The sequence below is a fragment of the Gallinula chloropus genome, assembly GCF_964237585.1.
Source record: "Gallinula chloropus genome assembly, chromosome: 5".
NCBI classification, from domain to species: Eukaryota; Metazoa; Chordata; class Aves; order Gruiformes; family Rallidae; genus Gallinula; species Gallinula chloropus.
Genome location: NC_140090.1, coordinates 47,515,883 through 47,534,995, shown reverse-complemented (window position 1 = coordinate 47,534,995; position 19,113 = coordinate 47,515,883). Strand labels below are relative to the sequence as shown.

General features: G+C 46.9%; 2 protein-coding genes across 2 annotated transcripts in view; one reads left to right on the top strand and one right to left on the bottom strand.

Moving 5' to 3' along the window:
• Nucleotides 1–7,110: 7,110 nt before the first annotated feature.
• On the bottom strand, nt 7,111–10,847 carry NUDT13 (nudix hydrolase 13). Its single transcript, XM_084265175.1, has 6 exons — nt 10,684–10,847; nt 10,186–10,292; nt 9,208–9,333; nt 8,905–9,016; nt 8,117–8,271; nt 7,111–7,529 (listed from the first exon to the last, which is right to left on the bottom strand). The coding sequence occupies exons 1-6, from the start codon at nt 10,787–10,789 to the stop codon at nt 7,335–7,337; spliced, it is 801 nt and encodes a 266-aa protein (XP_084121301.1). The 5' UTR covers nt 10,790–10,847; the 3' UTR covers nt 7,111–7,334.
• Nucleotides 10,848–18,789: 7,942 nt separating this feature from the next.
• Nucleotides 18,790–19,113, top strand: part of P4HA1 (prolyl 4-hydroxylase subunit alpha 1) — a 33,849-nt gene continuing 33,525 nt past the window's right edge. The window contains exon 1 of the mRNA XM_084265133.1: nt 18,790–18,866. The gene's annotated coding sequence lies outside the window, so the exon portion shown is untranslated. The remainder of the gene's footprint in view (nt 18,867–19,113) is intronic.

Sequence of the window (19,113 nt, the reverse complement as noted above, 5' to 3'; positions counted from 1 at the left end):
GCTTGATTACTGGGGATGTTTGGGGATTTTTTTCTGTGATGGTATTTATAACTTGGTTGGTGCAGTATTGGAAGTTCCTGGAGTTAAAGCATTTTCCAAATCTGGAGGAGTTTGTTTTTTTTTTAACTCTGTTAATGCTGAATGTCAGTATTGTGCCAGCAGGAACTGTAGATGAGCCCAGTTTGAACAGTTCTGTTTTGGTTTTTGGTGAAAATGTAGCTAGAAGGTATTCAGCACGTTGCTTTTGCATGGAATGAAAAACATATTCTAGATATGATGACTTGAGTTTTAACAGGATAAGCTAGAAATATGTAGAAACTCTTTATTTACAGATAGCAATAACACAATCCTGCCAGATCTGAATTGGTTTCTATGAGTCTTTATATTTTCTTTTTCTTCCCACAACAATTAAGTGTCTTAAGGGCTCATTGGTTGAGTTTTTAGGTTTTCTTGGTTTTTATAAAACATTCAGAAAACTAATGTTCAATGATACAAAAGCCTGGTTGATCCTGAAGACATACCTAATTGCTTTTGAAGGACTGATTGCTTCTGCTGTTATTACTCTTAATGTTTGGAGTCCATTTAGTTGAAGTCAGTTTAATTTTTTTGCATGTTAAGCATTGGCATTATTTTACCTGACGAGGCAGAATGTAGGAAAAGTTGTTTCCACGTAGGACTTGGATGGTTGCTGGACAATGAGTTTCTGTATCTGACTGCCACACCAAGTTTGACCAATGCAGAGAAAATTCTTTCCAAGTCCCACACTGGCATAGCATCATCACCAAAATTTGTGAGGGTTTGGTGTACAATGAATGTACGGTACAATTGTTGCTTGTTCCTGACTTCCCTACTGATCTATAGTCGTGGCTTTGTTTTGCTTTGGTTTTTTTTTTCCAAATTTGTGTTTGGTTTTGCAGATGACAAATAGCTGGTGAAATGCTCCAGTACAATGTCATGAACATCGGAGATTCTGTACATGAATGTGTGGAGTGAATGTGTTTGAATGTTGTGATGGCTGTGCTATGTCCATGTTTGTCCTACATTGATGTTGTGTGAGTTACTTTGTCAACAATTTAGGGAAAGTACTGCCAGGCTGGACAGGGTTTAGAGATGGACAATGTGAGTGAGGGAGTATAAAGATGCCACTGAAGTTCAAGTTGTTTGGACTGCAGAGAACCCCAGCAGAATGAGATTGAGTTAGACAAATACATGCTGGAAAAAAAAACCTGGGGTAACAGGATAACCAGACAAGGATAACCAGCAGTTAGTGGTGGAAAACAGATGTACTTGAACCTTATTAAGGCTTCATGTTTTATCAGGAAAGGTATTAACACTGAAGCGACATGAAAGTCTCCACTGATGAGTAATTAGATCAAATGTAGATACTTAAATAATTCACCTTCAAGGACATGATCATGTTTAAGTTCTTTTGTGGCCTCCACTATAAAAAAGGTCTGAATAGATCAAAGGACTCTTCCAATGCAGTATCTGACGAAAACTTCTAAGCTCATTTTCAGAACAAAGCTCTTTTGGAAGCATTGCAGTTGATCTTGCTTTTTGGATAATCTTACTTTTCTATCAGTTGGATTGTTATTTCTGTGGGGCTGTACTTATTCTAACTATTTACATTTGTTTAGCAGCTTCACAGCGGAGACCTTCAAGACTCGAATGGTTCACAAGAGAATTTGCTATTGAAGAATAAGCATTTCCATGCAGCCTCTTCCACAGCTTTGAAGTAACATGAGGCATGCCTGCTTTTAATTTTGAGAGAGAGTATTTTTAGTGAAGGAAGCCTGATGGAATTAATTAGGGAAGACAAGTGCAGTGTGGCTCCCTTTTAAACAGACTGCTATCAAAGTTTCCATTGTATGCCCCATCAGTTTAACTAGAACTGCATTCCAGCACAATTTACTCACTTTGCTCACGTGAGCATCTGCCTTTTGTGCAGCCTTGTTCATCCTGGAACTTCTGACCCTTCTCAGAAATGGACTTGTCTTCTGTGCGGCTTGACCCCCAAGGCCCACTTCTGAATGGTGTAGTTGTTCAGTGGTATGACTCAAGCAAGAAAACAAATACTGGAGCGTTCATCTTCAATATATGAGATCAAAACTAATCCCTGGAGACAGCAGAGACCTCTGACTTGGTAAAACTCTTCTAAACACCTGGGCAGTTGGGCTGTTGCCACAGCTTTATGGATCAGTGAGTAGCTTAAGAAAGAAGGCCTTTATTTTACTGGTGTTAATGGAGGGTGTCCAGTTTGTCTTGGAAGGCAGCGGCCCACAGGCTGGCAATGTTTCCAGTGTGGGTCTAACTCCTTTCTCATCACTGGGGAGGAGGTCTTGCTCAGGAGTAATAGTTTTGTAACTGCAGCTAGCTGTGTACAAGTGCAGTTTGGTGCTGGTGATACCACCTGCTGTTCGAAGTCCTGGTGCTTACATTGATCTGCGAATAAACCTTTTTCAGCATCCTTGCGGTGTAAGTGGATGTCAGCCTCCCTTCCTGCCATGAAAGATCACCCCCCCTGCATGACGCAGTGGTGGAGAAGCAATTTTATGAATGTTTGCACAGCTCCTGCTGCAGCTACTTGTCTAACTGGTATGATAAATCTGGTTTTGTTTTTATTAGCAGTGGGACTCAGGGCAGGCCCTCTGTACCACCTCAGGATCCCTGGGTATGCGGCAAAGGCTGCAGGAACAGCTGTCCTCCTTCTTGCCATCTCTGTCTTTGGAATGGAACACAAAAGTATCTGTTCTGGCAGGTCTACAGTGGCAATCTACTTCTTTTTCCAACTTTGTTTATTCCTCTAAGAAAATAGAACCATTGGGGTTCTCTGCTTAAACAGCAGAACACAGAACTAGTGGAAGAAAAGGTGCCTTACTCAAGAATATGAAAAGCCAGGTGTGTGAAACCTAAAATGTCACCCTAGTTGATGTGGATCCAGTGTGTTTGTCAGCCACCAGCTCAAGTTCCAGGTTACCACCTCCTGAGGATGGAGAAGGCCTCCTATTGCAAATTCCAAGTGCCAACAGGAGATAATGAATCCAACAGGAAACCTGTGCTTTTAGGGCAAATAACTGAGATGGCTGTTTCCATGTGATTCAGTTTATCTTGCTTTTGAATTCTTACAGAAAAAACCCTGTCCTGTTGACATGGGATGGATGCAACAGGCAGAGGTGGGGCAGTGTGCTCGCTGTGCTACCAGACCAGGAAGCTGCCTTCTGGAGTGCCGTGCCATGGGAAGGGGTGTGGTGAACAGCTTAGAGGTTTCTGGTGTGAAACCAGAGCTAAGAAGCAAAGTAATTAAAGGGAGACAGAGGAATGTTACACAGTTACAGTGCTGGAATTTAACCTAGGCGTTCTCCATGCTGCATACTGATTTGCAGCCATTTTACTGTTGTATTCCCTCAGGTCATTACTGTGTTGCCCTTGAGACTGCAGGTGTATTTTCTTTCACTGATAAAAACTCCCCAGGTTTTCGCTGTTTGGACAGACCACAGTTGCTGAATTTTGAGCACAATCTATTTGCTGACTTCCTGTTAAATCAGTCAACAGTGTTTCATAGGTAAAGCTGTGTAACTGCTCTTGTCCTAGTCCAGCACCCACTGATTTAGCACCCTGACTGCAGCGTCTACCTTATCACTTATGAATTCTCAGCTTACCCTCCTTTAAAAGATCTTGTTGAGATTCTTAGACTTATTCATGATGTGTGAATTTGTTCCTGTCACTATCCCAAACCTCATCTTTCTGCTTTTTCTGCTTCTATTAATACACTTGTAAATCTTCTGAGTCCCTTTGCAGTATTTCAGTAACAGAAACAGGGCTTCTCTGCATTTCTTGCTATTACAATAACCTTACTGTCTAACACTCCCCCCACCCCAGTCACTTCAAATTTTACTGAAAAATCCCTTCCTTGCCTTGCCTCCTACCTTCAGCTGTTCCTCCCTGTAGCTGTATTTTCTCTACAAGTGAAACATTATGGAGAATTCCATATAAAAAGATGCTGCATACAGTTGGGCACAAGGACCAGTGGAGAAGATGTTGTCTGTCCCTGTGCCAATCCTGCCCTCCCCATGAGGGAGCTGGGGAGGCTTTGTGTCTGTTCCTGTCATCTTCCTCACGTTTGTGACAGTTGATGCCAACTCAGGTTTCCCCGTGGACATCACTGAGTTGAGTGCACTTGATTGTCTACCCAATACCATAAGGAAAACCCAAGTCATGCCTCTTCCAGGTTGGCATCCTGACCTCTTTTTATTAACAGAAGTCAGATGGGTGGTGCTCAGTCATTCCCAGGTGTAGGCATGGTTGAATGAATCATGAATCTCTTTTTTTTTCTTTCCCTTATGCAGCTACTCGCCATCTGTCGCTAGGTTGAAAAGTGAACAAGTTTTAAATGGGAGCTGAAGGCTGGGGCCACTGAATTCATTCAGCAGCGCTTCAGACTGAAGCAGGGGAGTTGTGTTTGTGTAATTACAAGTGGTTCTGACAGCCTGTCCCTTGCAGCTGCCAGAGTTGAACTCCTCATGGTTACTTGAAAAATGGATTACCTGAAAAATGACTTCCAAACAGCTGTGTTGTCAGGGTGTTCCATTAAGTGCTCACGTTCTCATCAGATCCAGCATGTGCCCATGGTGTCTCGGAGCACGTTTTAAGGTGATTTCTCATTGTGGCCTGAAATTTGGCTTTCTGCTGTTCCCAATGGATGAGGGCCCCTCTGGGTAGGAAAACGTGACCTTTCCATGCAGCAGCAGAGCAGCACGAGGTGATGGAAGAGCATGTGATAAGTCAAGCAAATATTCCCAGTCCACACCATTTCCAGGTAAGATTTGGGTACTTGAATCCTCTCCTGGCACTTATTGGAGAAAAACATTTGCTTTTATTTCCCTACTGCTCGTGTTAGGTAGGTGTTCTCTGGACTGCAGCAAGTATTAACGCAGGCTTCAGCTAGACTTGAGGCAAATGCAAGTGAAGACAATGCCTCTGTCATCTGGGGTTTTTTTGTCCTGTTTGTAGTTGTGTGTATATATATATATATATACACACACATTATTCCTGCTTTCTTAATATCAGGAACAGAGGCAACCATTATTGTTTTGTACCTAAGTCAAAAGGGAATGGGTTAAGGATTTTATAAAATGGTTTAAAATTTGAGGCTCTTGGAAAGATGTGATGGGAATATTGCACTGGAAGTGTTCTTGCTCTACTGAAAGAAGTATTTGATTGAAAAGGCTTCTTTTTTTCTTACTGATAATTAAAATGAATGTGCAGGCTTTTAAACCTGTGTTTTAAAAGGTGAATCACAGAAGCAAGCAAATGAGAAACCAGCTTTGCTTTTCCTCCTGACTTTGTTCTCGTAGGGAACAGGCGGTATCACAACTGGTGTTGAATCTGATCGCACCATGGCTGGTTTGACGAAGACCTACACTGCAAATGTGGGCTGTAAAAGTATAAAACCAAAATACACAAAGCTCAGATTACTGCAGAAGTCACACAGGCGTGCCTCCTTTCACTCACATGCATGACTTTCTGCTGCTTTTACTTCTTTGTCCTTTTTCTGCTACTGGGAGAGCAGATCATGGGTGGATACTAAGATGTGCTAAGTACCTTGAGATGGATGTACGTGAGAATCAAGCGTGGGGCACGTTAATGATCTATCTAAAGGTGAGCTGGGAAGGTATTAAGGAGAAGCAGGAAGGAGGGCTAGAAGTGGGAATATCTTACTGGTGGGTATCTGACTCTTCACTGTCTTCTACTGCAGAGAAGGGGAAGAAAGGAGGGAGGCTGGAAATGGCAAATTCCAGAGATGAGAGAGCAAGAGAGAAATGCTGGCGAATCAAAATGGTGTGACAGGAGAGAAAGCAGGAGGAACTGCTATGAAGAGGGGCAGTGAGACCTGTTTCAAGGGGATGTGGATACAGGAGCATTGCAGTTAAGTTCGGTGGTATGTGGGCTCCCGTGCTGCGTCTAGCTGGGCTGGAGAGAAGGAAGCAGTGGCCTTGGCTGCACCTGAGTGCATTCTTATCAGGAGGACGGACAGCATGTTCACAAACATGAAAGACATGTTCTGACGTGGGTTTTATTGACTGAGAGTTAGCAAGGGTGGGAAGGTGTTAGCACATGCCACCATGGCCTGAAAGTCCCCTCCAAAACTCCTGAAGTAAAATTAACCCAAGGAAACAAAGCATGTCTCAGCAGGGCAAGAAAGCAGCCTTTTCCTTGCTGCTCAGCCCCCCTGACTCCAGATTTTTACCATTGCTCAAGTGGTTGCTCACCTGCAATGAATCCTAATGGTGGCAGTCAGCAATTCCTGCTCCCCCTCCCAACATCTGTACTGGTGGTTTTGCAAGCTTGGCATTTCAACTCTGAACAAGTAGGCAGAAAGAAACTTCAACCTGAATCAGCAGCAGATCAAGTATCTTTCCATCTCTTTTACTAAGCTTTCCTTGCCAAGACCATTGCTCTCCCTCTAGATTAGTGATACCATTTCATCAGTAAAACCAGACCAGCTCTCCGGGAAAGCAACAAACTCCAGCACGGGGTAAGAGGCATTGCTCCATTCAGGGTTTCTCTCTTGACAGAAGTGCAGTCCTTTCCTGCAGAATTATCTGACCTTTGCAATATCTGGGTTCTAATACACAAAGGTTTTGCTCTTCCACTCTCTACCACCAGATAGCTCTGTTCTCTCTTCCTTAGGATGGAAGCGGCACCGTCTTACTGGTGGAGAAAATGGAGCCTCTGAGATATTTTTAGTTGCTTGGGTATGTCAATGGAGTAGGAGCCCATTTAGCATTTGGGGGGGCGGGGAAAGGATGCTTTATATGAAACTGGAAGCTTGAATGAGAAGGAAATCAGAAGGGGGGAACGTACAGGCAGTGTCTTTTCTTCTGCCTTTTTTTACTAGTTCTTCCAGACCCATATAAATATGAACAGTGAAAGGTGCCAGCGGGTTTTTTTTTATTACTTTTCTTTAGTGTGATATCTATCCAAGATGGATAAAATGGAGGATAATAGGACATAGGTGCCAGGAGATCCCTACTGTATTGCTTGCTGGGCAACAGCAGCAGTTGATCACAGAATGTCTGATGCTTTGGAACTAAGAATTTTATTGTACATTTACTGCAAGTCACGGCATCTCCACTGTCCATGGAATTGTCTGAGGATGATCAGCCCAGAAATGGCTTTGTAGGTCTATGTGTCTGAGCCTAAGAACACCATCAGTCTAGTGCTGTCCTCGCCATAACACAGACTTTGCCTTCAGTAACCTCAAAAGCTTTTGTATCGAGGTTTCATAGAGCTTTTGTAGTCCCGGTAGAGTCGCAGGCTTGATGAAGCCATGCCTAAGCCAGCTTGGACATCTGCTGCTTAACCCATTCACAGATCAGCTGGTGAGCGATGGCCTGTTTGGGAGGGAACCAGGGTAAAACACTACCATCATTTTGCTTTGAAGATCTGGGCTCTCTCTTGAGACCCTCCACAATCTCTTCCAGGCCAAACCAACGGGCTTCCTCTAGTTCCAAGCTGTTCATAGTGATCTGCAAAAAATTAAGAGAGGGTACTGATTCCTTAAATCGGATTTAAATGTGGGCAGCTGTACCTTGTTCTTGCACCTGCAAAGATCCCATGCTAGAATGCCTGGAGTGCTTTATCCATGCCTGAATTAAGTGCTGATGCCAGAACAGGAAAGGGCATCGCTACCCACTAGTGCTTTGTCTTCTTGCTTTTTTGAGGGAAGCCACAAATCCATAGTCATATTCCACCACGACGCTGGCCTGCAAAGTACTAGTGGCTGAGCCCAGTGATTAACATGTCAGAATCCGTGTCCTCTATGGCAAATACGGTATCAATACTAGAGAGCACTTGCTCTGCAATGGTCAGAGGAAAAATCACAGGGGTGCTGGGCTCTGGGCTTGTGTATATACAGTAACCTGTGCAAAATCTGGCATGTTGTAACAGAAGATAAAATTGTTTTGTCGTTTGTCCTTTGCTTGTAGGGAGACCCAATGGAAAACTGCATTTAGGGAGGATCTGATGTTCTCCAAACTAAAGTCCGTGGACTGAAAGAGACTTTGCTATGCAAGGCAGGCAGTGAAATGCCGCAGGGGAACCAGAGTCTGCTCACCTCAGCCTGCTGTGCTCTCACCAACGCGTGACAAGCTAGCATTAGGCAGCTGCTGGGAAAGGGCCAGTGCTGAGAAGCAGTGTACCAGAGAGACTCCACCTCCAGGCCCACCTCTTCTGCCACCTCTCGCCGGACTGTCTCTTCCACGCTTTCACCTAGAAGCAACCAAAGCTAGGTAAGGACAGCCTGGCCTTGGGGCAGCAAACCGTGGCAGTGAAAACATAGGCATGCTCGTTTCTGAGGTGTTCCAGCCCTGACCGCTCACACACACACGCAGGAGCTCTGACTGTGCTGACCTGGCAAGGCTTGTCAGCAGGATGCTTGATTAAATTAATCAACTGTGCTTACTTCCCTTGAACAGAGGTACCAGAGACATGTCTGACTCTATATGCTGCTGGTGGATAGAACAAATGCTGCCTCTCTTCATCCTTTCTCTTTTAAAGCCATTTCCCCTCCTGGAACAAGATGTCTGCAGTTTTTCTTCATAGCCAGACCACACTAAACACAATATGGTCTGAAACAGTACCCGGGGTCCTAATTTGGGGAGCCTTAGAGTTGTATTTCCTTTCAGGAAATGGAGCAACTGATACCCACCCATAATTCCCACTCACTTCAGACACGTAGAGCTATGTGGAGTTCTGTCTGAATGGGAACACTTGTCAGTTAAGATCCAGTGTTTTTCCCTGGTATTCCCCTCTGTGTCCAACAGGCATTTGGTTGATGTGCCCCTGTCCTGCCCCCATGCCCTGCATGTCAGAGGCACCGCGCTGGATCAGAGACCACCTTACCTACATCACAGAAGCCTGACAGAGCGGTGTACATCCCTTGGGGAAATGAGGGCTGTCGTGCGAGAAGGCACCGGCTCCCATCAGACACCAGGGTGATAACCACCGGAGACATCTAGCAAATACGTCAGAAAAGCAAAGCAAGAAGTTCAGACAGAACAAGTGAGTGGCAATCATTGCTTTTCCTAGCCAGGGGAGTGGTGATGGATGAACACTAAAGCCCAAATGGCCAGCTACAAGGAAAGCAGTCCTGCCTCCTTTTACAGGCTCCCCTGTGCTGCTTACTGTTGCTGTTCAGGTGCTCACCTGTGGATAGTAAGTTATCCCACTGGCATGGCAGACACGCTTGCTGCCAGCTAGGTTCTTCTGGGTGGGCTGCCCAGTTTTGCTGCAGTACTGGTGGGAATCGTGCCAGCGGAGAAGGGACTGGGCCTGCGAACACCCAGAGAGAAACAAAAAGTTTGTTTATACCTGGGGCAAGCTGTTCAGTCTCCCTGAACAACACTTTGCTGTCTTCTCCCCCATACACAGTGATGTGCATAAACTCTGATGGTGCTTGGAAGCCCAGAAAAGTAAATTAAGTACAGGCAGCACTTTGGAAAATGTCAGATCCTGCGATTGGTGTTTCATGTTTCTTGCTTTAGCACCCAAATCTGAGTGTGTTCAGGGGAGGTGGGGAAGAGCTGTTCTTTACTGGGGTACAATGGGAGTAGTAATGGGAGATGAACTCTTCCAAGGAGTCTCCAACCGTGAGTACCCTTTTGAAAAATAGCCCAAGCACTACAACCATTTCAGAGCAGGAACAGAAACGTGAGCTATTTCGACTTCTGGATCAGGACAGCTGACTTGCACACACAGGTCTTTTCTTAGGCCTTCCAAACAGAGGGCATCTGCAGAGTAACAGCTTATAAATGAGTAGCTTTAAAGGAGCAGCTCTGAGGGAAGATGTCAGTTCATTTGTGAAATTCAGTTTGCGGATTATGGAAGGCTAGAGCTTAATTGTTACGCTGAGGGCAAACCAGAATTGCTGTGACTGATGTTTCACGCTGGATGTACAGCAGGTTCATGCTAAATGGCTAATTACTGAAGTAATTTGTAAGCCACTTAGTCTGTTCCTCTTTCCATCACATATCTTTTGGGATTGCAAATTTGTACCTACGTCACTGAAAGTGGGCAGTAGGTACTCCCACAATATGTATTAAATCCTAAAACAGTATGGGGGACAAGGAGAAGGGTTGATGTTAGAAATTGCAACTTCTTAAAGTATAAAAACCTGTATAATACCGAAGCCAGCAAAGAAGAATCCTTCCCATCCACCACGAAGAGAGCCTTTCGTAAGTCAGTAAACACTCCCTTGAGTTCAGACTCAAGGTCTGATTTCTCCAAGGCTCCTGTTTTTTAAAAAAAAGAAAAAGAAAAAGGCAACAAAAAAAATAATAATCTTTGATCTCAAATTGTGGTTATTATCCCTTTACGCCCTTCATTGTTCCGGTATACAATTTCTGGAAGTTCCCGTGGAAGTGACATCACATCAGGGGTAATATTCCCAACCACCAAGTGACCTGCCAACAGCCCACCTTTACTAACACATGCACAGGAACAGCAACGCGGTTCCGTGGCTCTGACCTGCCAGGTTCCCAACAGCTCCTGCAGAGGCTCAAGCGAGTCGGCTCTGGCAGTGAACGTTCACCTGGCAAGGACTAAGGATGCCGCCCAGGCAGCATCTTCATCTTGGCGCATCAAACGCGATGCTGACACAGATGGAAGAGGAATCATCCCAACCTAAGTCCAGGGCAAAGTGTGGCATGTGCTCATCTGAACAACCGATCAGCACCGACTTCTCTATCCACTGTTCAGTCTCTGTGAATTTCTCCAGGATCCTCTTCATCTCTAAACAACAGGGGAAAGGGGAAGAAAAAGTTGTGATGAAAGCAAATCCAAACAACCACGAGGATTTCTCTGGACCTTCAAGGTGCATGCAACCTTGACTCAAGACAGGGTACTTGTGTGAGAGCGCTGACCAGACAAGTGGTCCCACCTGGATGGAGACCAGAAGTCTGGCTTTCCTCCCAGCTGTTGGAAGGTTTGACCATGTCATGCTAAAGATGCAGATGTTGTAATGCTTCAGGAGCAGCTGTCTATTTTGGTTGTCCTATGCCAGCTAATAGCTTTCAAAGAAAACCTTTCCCGTGTTACGCTAGTAACCTTTGCTGTTAGACCTTCCTTGTTTTCCACCAGCCTTTTCCCTTCAAAAGGCATGGTCCCAGATGTTTTAAACTGAACATCTCTGATCAGCTGTATGTTGATATCATATGTGTGTGAAGAGCATGAGCTTGTGCCCGCATACCAAGGTTTTAACTCTGAATAGTCTTCGGTTGTTAACAGATGGCATGCTGCATGTAGCAGGATGTTCCTGCACAGCTCGGTAGACTTTTAACCCCCATGTAAGGAGTTGCTTATTGCAAATGACTCTGCATTGTTCCAGGAGATGTTTCTTTGTTCACCTGCTTACCTGATGCACTGAGCTGCGGTACCAAATATTTCTTCCCAACTTTCTGCAGGAAGGGGGAGAGATTGTGAAAGAGGTAGAAACTTCCTGAGGTCTGGGCTTGTCTGCAAAGGCTGTCATCTTCCTTTAGCTCATTTAAGTATCTGCAGTGAGAAAAGAATTGGGGAAGATGAATTCAAGATCATGTTGAGATTACCTGCGTTATGCTTTGATGTGTTTATTTTGCACAGAGCAGGGGGACTGACCAGACAGCATGGATTTCATATATTCCACAAGCCTCCAGAGTTTTTGATGGCTAAGTTTACTCTTCAGTGGGTTGCAGCCTCTATCGAGGGTGCTGTGTGGCAGAAAACACTGCAGTTGTTACTACCACACAATTAGCCTCAGCTCTTGGATGTCCAAGAACATTAACCAGTCTCTTAATCGAATAAGTCTGCTTTATAGACACAATTGTGTGGGGGGAAACCTTGCTCTTCACTTTTATTCCCCCAACCTGGATGGTTCCAGGTCCTATTTGGTGAGGTTACAGGCATTGTATACCCTTCCCATCAGTTCTGCCAGCCACACTGACGTGAGGGCAAAGACCAAGCCGAAGTCCTGAAGCCTGCATTAGGAAAAGTAATCATTGCAAGAAGGGGTGTTTGTCTTTCAGACTGTTTGAAGTGGCATTTAAAACAAAGTAAGCAACATCACATCAAGTCTGCATTGTACTTTCAGAGATCCTTAGCTAGGACAGCAAGTGTAGGCACTCATTAACGGAGCTCCAGCCTGAAGAGAACCAGTTCTCATCAGCGGCGAAGGGAGAGATTGTGACTGCTGTCACTTACAGAGCTCACCGCACGACTATTACTGCTGAGCTGTTAAAAGATTAACCCTCAGGTTAGGTTTTGGTAGGGCTGCTTGTGACAGTGGGCACCAGTGCGCCAAACTCTGGTCTTCTCACTGTACACACAAAGTAGCTGAGAACTCACCTCATTTTTCTGACGTAGGTAGAGTGTAACCTGCAGATGAGAGAGGAAGCTCTTCTGTACGCTGCCTGACAAATTGCAGCCATAGCCAGCACCTACAGGTACCTGCCTCTGCCTAAAAAGAGAAGCACAGAATATAATGCAGCAGCTCATACAAAGTTAAATTTTATTTAAAAGGTGTGATAACCCACTACTACCAAAAATCTCCCCCTCACCATCTGCAGAATGCTGGCAATGTGCTTTCTAAAATTACTGCTTCGGTCTTGCTCTCTAGTCACACATCAGACCCAGTTTCAGGTTGTTTTTAAGACTATTTAAAGATACCTCAGTTTGTTTTCTATCTGCGAGTGTGCACAGGTCTTGCAGAAATCACTGCTAAGACTAGGTTAGATGTTCCTTCCCAAAGTCCTATATCCCTGGGGAAAAGAGCAGTGTTTGCTTCCTACAGAGCTGTAATGGCCTCGATCCAACTGAACATCCTACTGCAGCACACAGCGGAGCTGTGGGAAAGGCACCGATGCCAGAAGAGAACGAAAGACAAAATATCAGCTGCGGAAGAGAATTCCCTGAATTAGATGAGAGACAGCAGTTGCAGCTGAGTCGGATCATCTCCAGCTATGAATGGGGTATTTTTTTGTACCATGCTTTCAGCTCAGGCAGTCACAGACTGCAGATTGAACTCAGCTTCAGGATGTCAGAAAGTTGCCAGATAGACTGCTCTCTCCAGCGCTCATCGGAAACAAAGCCGAGCTATGATATGTAATCTTTATGCTTGACTTTTCAATCGTGCAGCTCTAAGCCCTGTAAGGAGGAAGTTACATTTGCCTCGGTTTGCAGACACACAAGCAGTGCCAAAGAAGCGCCTGCGAGTCCTTCCTTTTGGTAAAGGTCAGTGATGGCTCCTGAGCTGGAGTGATGCCTAAGCAGAGGCTCCTGTCTGTACGCGGAGGCTGTTTCTGTGGCTGGCAGCATGGAAGCTTTGCCTTGTGGCTTCCAACATCTCCGCCCCAGATCCCTCTTTCCCACTGTCTTGGCTGAGGGTGTTCTTCATCGGGGTGATCCCTGGGGAGATGGGGGAGCCAAGCCCACTGTTGAAATCAGCGTCCTTGCTCAGCACTTTGGCTGCAGCAGTGGGAGCTCGGCACATTGCCAACAGGCTCTGGCAGACGCGCGTGAGGACAGTGACTGTGGAAGATGCCATGTCCGAAACAGTTTTGTGGTGTGGCAATTAACGTGTCCGTCGCTTCTGCGCCCCCACAGCTCCTCCAGCCTGGTGCGTGAAAATCTCCAGCACAGCTGCCAGCACTGAACTGAGGAGTTCACAAACAGCTCTGCACTTTGCTCCAGGGTGGAGACAAGAGGAATGTTTTGTACCTGGTAGTGAAATGCATTGTATGCAGGCGTTTTAACCCCTTCCTTCCTTCCTCGGAACCACGATGCCAGGTTCTGGTTAGGCTCACGGAAAACTCAAGAGACGGTAAAAACTCGGGAGGCCAGCCCAAACTCCCATCCTGTGTGCGTATCTCACCTCGGCCGTATGCCAGCAGGAAGTGGGTCCCTCGGTCTGTCGTTCCCCACACGTCTGCCCCACGTATGTCTCCAGCAGGAGGGATTAGCTGGGCGTCCCGCCGTGACCTCAGTAAGAAGCACCACTCCTCCAGCACACAGCAGAGCAGCCTGTTACTGGGTCCGAGTTGCTCTTCCCCCACTGGGAGCACTGGGAAATGTAGTTCTGCGCAAGCTGCTTCTTGGCAGAGCTACAGGGCTGGCTGGCTGCTCTGGATTTGGATTAACTCCTGGACTTAGTGAGGCTGCCTGGAAGTAAACTCTCTTCTTTCTTTCCCTTCCCCCCAACACCTGCTCCATGCTATCGACTGTGACATGCTGTATTGTGCCAAGCAGAAGTTATTATGAGAACAATGCTGCTGCAGTCATTTGAGCCATTCTTAGCAGAGGAGTTAGTTCCTCTTCAGTTCTTCCTTTTTTTTTCTCCTTTCTTTTCCCCCAAGTTTCTCCTTTTATTTATTTTTTTTTTTTGCATCAATAACATAAGAGCATTGTTTAAAGGTAAGCACTGTCTGTCCACAAAGGGGAAAATATGCCAAGAGCTGCATGTATCTGCAGGACAGAGCCCTTGAGTGTTCAAGCACCCAAATCCCCAGTTGAATGTGCAAGTGAATAGCTCTGATTAGAAAGCGCACTTTGCCAGGACAGATGTCAGAATAATGACAAATATTTTTCATGCCTTTATAACCAAACAAACAGAGTCCTCTCAAGTACTGAAAAAATTCTTCTGGGCTGGAACCTGCCTGCCTATATTTAGCACAAAGAGAATTTTATAAATGTATGAAAGTAAATGTTTTCAGGGCAGCCTTTTGCTTCTTGGTTGTGAAGCAAGGCATTCTAACTGAGAATTTACGTCACATAGTTTGAGAGCACAGCTTGCAAAAATAATAAATAGAATACATTGGGAAACAGCACTCTTGTTACCAGCGTTACAAGTTTAGGGTTTGCTAGGCTCAACTGCTATTTGTGTGCTTCCTGAAAGAGAGCAAGCCCAATCCTATTAATGCACCAGGCTAATTGGATTAATGGACAAAACACATCTTCCCTTAATAAAATCAAGGACTGCAATAAAATCTCAAAGGGAAGTATCCACCCTGCTGTTAAAATAACAGATTTACTGACCCTGACTGGGTCACAAAATGGATCCTACAAGAAGAGCTGGCTTTAGAAGGAGGCAGCTGGGAGAGATGCTTCAGGATCTTGAATCTTGAGACAGCTTCTCAGCACAAAAGTGAGGCTATCCACCCAGAGGATCAAAAGCCAGAGAGCACGAAGCTGCAGTGTAAGGACTCCTTCGAACGCAGTGCAGTGCCACAGCCTCTCCATACTGTGGGCATCTGAAAAAAAGTAATAATGGATTAGACTAGTCCTGCATACCTACTCTCTGTGCTGGGCAACAATATGCAGAGAAAACAGAGTTTGAGTCACTTCTGTGACCGATCTGACCGATGGGAAGCTGTGTGGCCCATGAGAGACTCCTTGTGCCTTCTCCCAGGCTCAATACATCTCCTTGTGACTGCATGCTGTCCAGTGAAGGATTTCTGTAGCCTGTAAGCAGGGGAAATGATTTTGAAAATAACAGGCTTTCTCATCATTTATTCATGTAATTAATTTAAGGAGCACAAATAGCAGTCGTCTCTTCTGCACTAGGGTGCCTCTTTGTGAGTGTATTTGATGCTGGGCTCCGAGTTGTGTGAACTGCATCTATAAATTGTTGCTTTTGCCCCCTGCAGATACTGTACGTGACAGGAGATGCAATCCTGTGAGCGGAGTGAAGGGCTGGCCATGCAAATGCATCTCTGACAGCTTCCCGTCGCTTACTAATTTGGGCTTGGGCAGGCCACCAGAGGAAGTGAATCCCCGAGACTCTCTCTCAGTGCAAGAGGAGCAAACAAAAGGAGCAGGCGAGGAGGCCACAAGCAGTGGGAAGGCACGCTTGGGATCTCTGACATGGACAGGATTACAAGAGAGACAAATCTTTCATCCCTTGTCGCTAAGGTTTTTTTAAGATCTGGGATTGTAAAATACTCATATTGGCATTGACAGTTGGTAAAAGATTTTTTCAAGCCAAAAAAGCAGCTGGAAAAGGTAATTCTAGGCTAATAAGGGGTATACTCATAATCTTGCTTTTTGTTGCTGTTCTGGTTTGTGTTGTTCCAGCTGCCCCCAATAAGCAGGAACAGGCATTAGAACTGCTAGCAGCTGGCCCTTGCAGAACAGCTGTTAGCTGCTGCAAATACACAGAGCTAGCAATCTTGTGCTGCAAACTTTTATGCTCAAGCCACAAGAAACCTGGTAAAACCAAAACATAATATAGTATTTTTTTTTTTTTTTTAGGAAGAGCCTGAAAGAAGACAAACCACCTTCTTAAAGAGAACATTAATGAATACTTCTTCCCTCTATCATTAGATCTGAGGTGCAAACTAACCAAATCTGGCCTTGCTCTAACACTAGGCTTGTAGGGTTTATTATGTTTACGAGGGGCTCCTGTGGTTTCTCATGCTCAGGGTAGGGACGCTGACAGCCAGGACCTGCCCAATGACATTCTGTGCTCCTCATGCCTGCCCAGGTGTTGAGGAGACACCTCTGAATGGTATTTAAGTAGGGTTCAGGGAAAACCTAATATACAACTGACTCAGCTGTGTCTTAAACCTTGCACTCAGGTTGTCTCTAAAAGGATCTTGAAGGAAAAGGTTCAGTGAGGATGCTGAGCATGATCAAAGACTTGGAATATGGCCACTGCAAGGAACTAGGTAGGCTCTGATACCTGAGACAACTGTTTTGTGTCCCTTCCTGCAAAGGAACCTGGGGACTCAAGTGTTAACTAGTTGGAGCCGTGTTACCAGTGAACAAATGGAGCTGGTTTTCCATGGCTAAGGGATAGCACAATTGCTTGATAAAGGATGTTGTTGTGGAGACAAAACAGCTCTAGCTGAAGAGGGGAGGACTATTTAACAGAGAGTTCTGTTGAGGGTTACTAAATAGACAGACCACATCAGGCTGAGAAGATCCCAAAGTTGAAAGGGTTCAGAGGCCAGGACGGTCTGTCTAGGCAGGCTGGCCTAAGCTTTGGTGTGTGCTGCTATGCTTTCAATCTTATGGGGCTTCTTATGCTTCGTTCTTGGTTTGGGTGGGTCTTTCTCTTAGTAACCCTCAGCATAAAGCTGCTTCTACAGGATTGCTCAGGAAAGGAAGCATGTAGTTAAGCTTGTGTTTGCTCCAAGGGAGTCAGCATTTCTGTCAGGAAACGCTCAGGGCTCCTCAAACCCTAAAGCAAGCCCAAAAGGCTCTTGTTCTGCTGCAGGTCTCTCTCAGGAAGCACTACTGTTGTTCCTGGTTGTAAAGATGGTGCTTATTAACAAGGTGCCCATGTAACAATTTGCTCTGCTAAGGCCTGCTTGAAGCTGCCCAACCCCACCATGGAATCCTCTTGATTCCACTGCTTAGCAGATGCTGAACTCCCGGGCTCCTTTTAAGCAGGAGGTCCTTTGCCTTCGGCCCCACACTGACAAATGCGAGCGAGCCTGCTGCTAACCACGCCAATAAGCTCCTCGTCCTCCTCCTCCACTGTCCACCTTTCTAAAAATACCTGGCTGGTGTCGAAGAGGGCAAGAAAGCAGTGAATCCTGCTAGAAAGAATCGGAATGCTCCTGCAGCATGTGAGGTTTTGCCAGATGCCTGGAAGCTGCTGTTAAATCTCTGGCTGGAAATTACGGGCTCTTTGGATAACAAGGCTTTAACTAGATGCCTCAGCTAGAAGCTTGTGTGTCGTTCCAACGTTTCCTGCTGGTTGTAGGAGTTGTATTTCTGTTGGAAGGCGACCAAAATCAGAGGAAAGGAAGGATTTTTCTTTTTTTTTTTGACAGATAGTTCCACTAAAAAATAGCCTGCTTCCTGCTCTGGCACAGCAGCGCTTGCGATGTGGTCTCGGCTGTGCGGGTGCATCTGTGGCCCCACTGGGACAAGAAATGATTTGGTTCATTTCGTGTTGTTTGTTTCTCATACAGGGTGTCATGGCTCGTGGTCTTGCCCGTTACAGGGTGCAGCACCTGGTGGTGTCACATTCGCTACTGGGACTCGTGTGATGGAACAGAAAGCATGCTGGGAAATGCAGCTGATGACATCAGCTAGAGAGGGGGTGGCGCGAGGTCAGTTTAGAGTCAAAATTATCAGTTTAGAGCATGATTTGGTGATCCACGGGGTGGGAGTCCAGCAGCCTCCTGTGCGCAAGGAGAGCTGGCTGGGAATGGCTGTATGGCATTGTGCATCCAGCACCAACCACTGCCAACAGGCTGTTGTGTTGTGCAGATGGGAATGTGATGTCAGTCAGGGCTGGTGGGGCCCTAAAACCACCTCTCCTGCGGGGAGTGGAGGGGCACTGCTGATGTGGGAGCAGTGTGGCACAGTCTGGTGGGGCTCGGCTAACCCAGCAGCAGTGCAAGGGACCTGGCTGGGCTGCCGCCAGGGACCCCCAGCTCCTCCTGCCATCTGAGGCCTTTTGGGGAACGTGTACTCCATCACCGCCGCTTTCGGCGTAACCCTTCCCCCGTTCCCCTTGTCCTGGGGCCCGTTCCTGCTCCCACCCGCCACCTTTCCGCCCCCGGGACCCACCTTCGGCCCGTACGAGCGCTTCCCCGGGGTGGTGGCGGCAGGGGAGACCCCGAGGGCCGCGCGCCCACGTGGAGCAGCGGCGGCGTCTGCGCAGTGGGGCGGCCGCCGCTGTGACTGAGCTCACGTAGCGCGCGGCACCCCTCCCCGCTCCGCCTACCCCCTCTCGCGCGGGACGGGGCGTGGCCTGGGCGCCTATAAAAGCCGCGCGGGGCCGGCCGCGCGCGGTCGGTTACGCCACGGGGCAGCTCGCGGCCGTCCGTTACCGCCGCCGTCCCCTCCGCGCCCCGTCAGCCGCCGCCCCCTTCGCTCAGGTGAGGCCCGGCCGCCCTCACCCCGCTTCCTACCGGTGGCGGCGGCGCTGCCGCCGGGTGGGTGGGTCGGTCTGTCGTTCAGGGGGACGTCGCGACGCGCCGTGAGGGGAGCGTGGGGGGTCCGGGCGCCGCGGCGGTCGCTACGTGAGCGGGGTGGGGGCGATACGTGGCAGCGCTCCGGCCCTCTCGGCGAGGGGCCGGTGCCCCGGCCCTCCCAACCGTTACGTAACGGGAGCCGGCAGCCTCC

Bases quoted from the DNA above. Each gene is read 5' to 3' on its own strand.
- NUDT13 (XM_084265175.1), bottom strand. From the start codon at position 10,789: ATGAAGAGGATCCTGGAGAAATTCACAGAGACTGAACAGTGGATAGAG. The intron at 9,334-10,185 runs GTATTATACAGG...GGGTGTTCGCAG, and splicing joins ATTCTTCTTTGCTGGCTTCG to GCCCAGTCCCTTCTCCGCTG. The intron at 9,017-9,207 runs GTGAGCACCTGA...CGTATTTGCTAG, and splicing joins GGATAACTTACTATCCACAG to ATGTCTCCGGTGGTTATCAC.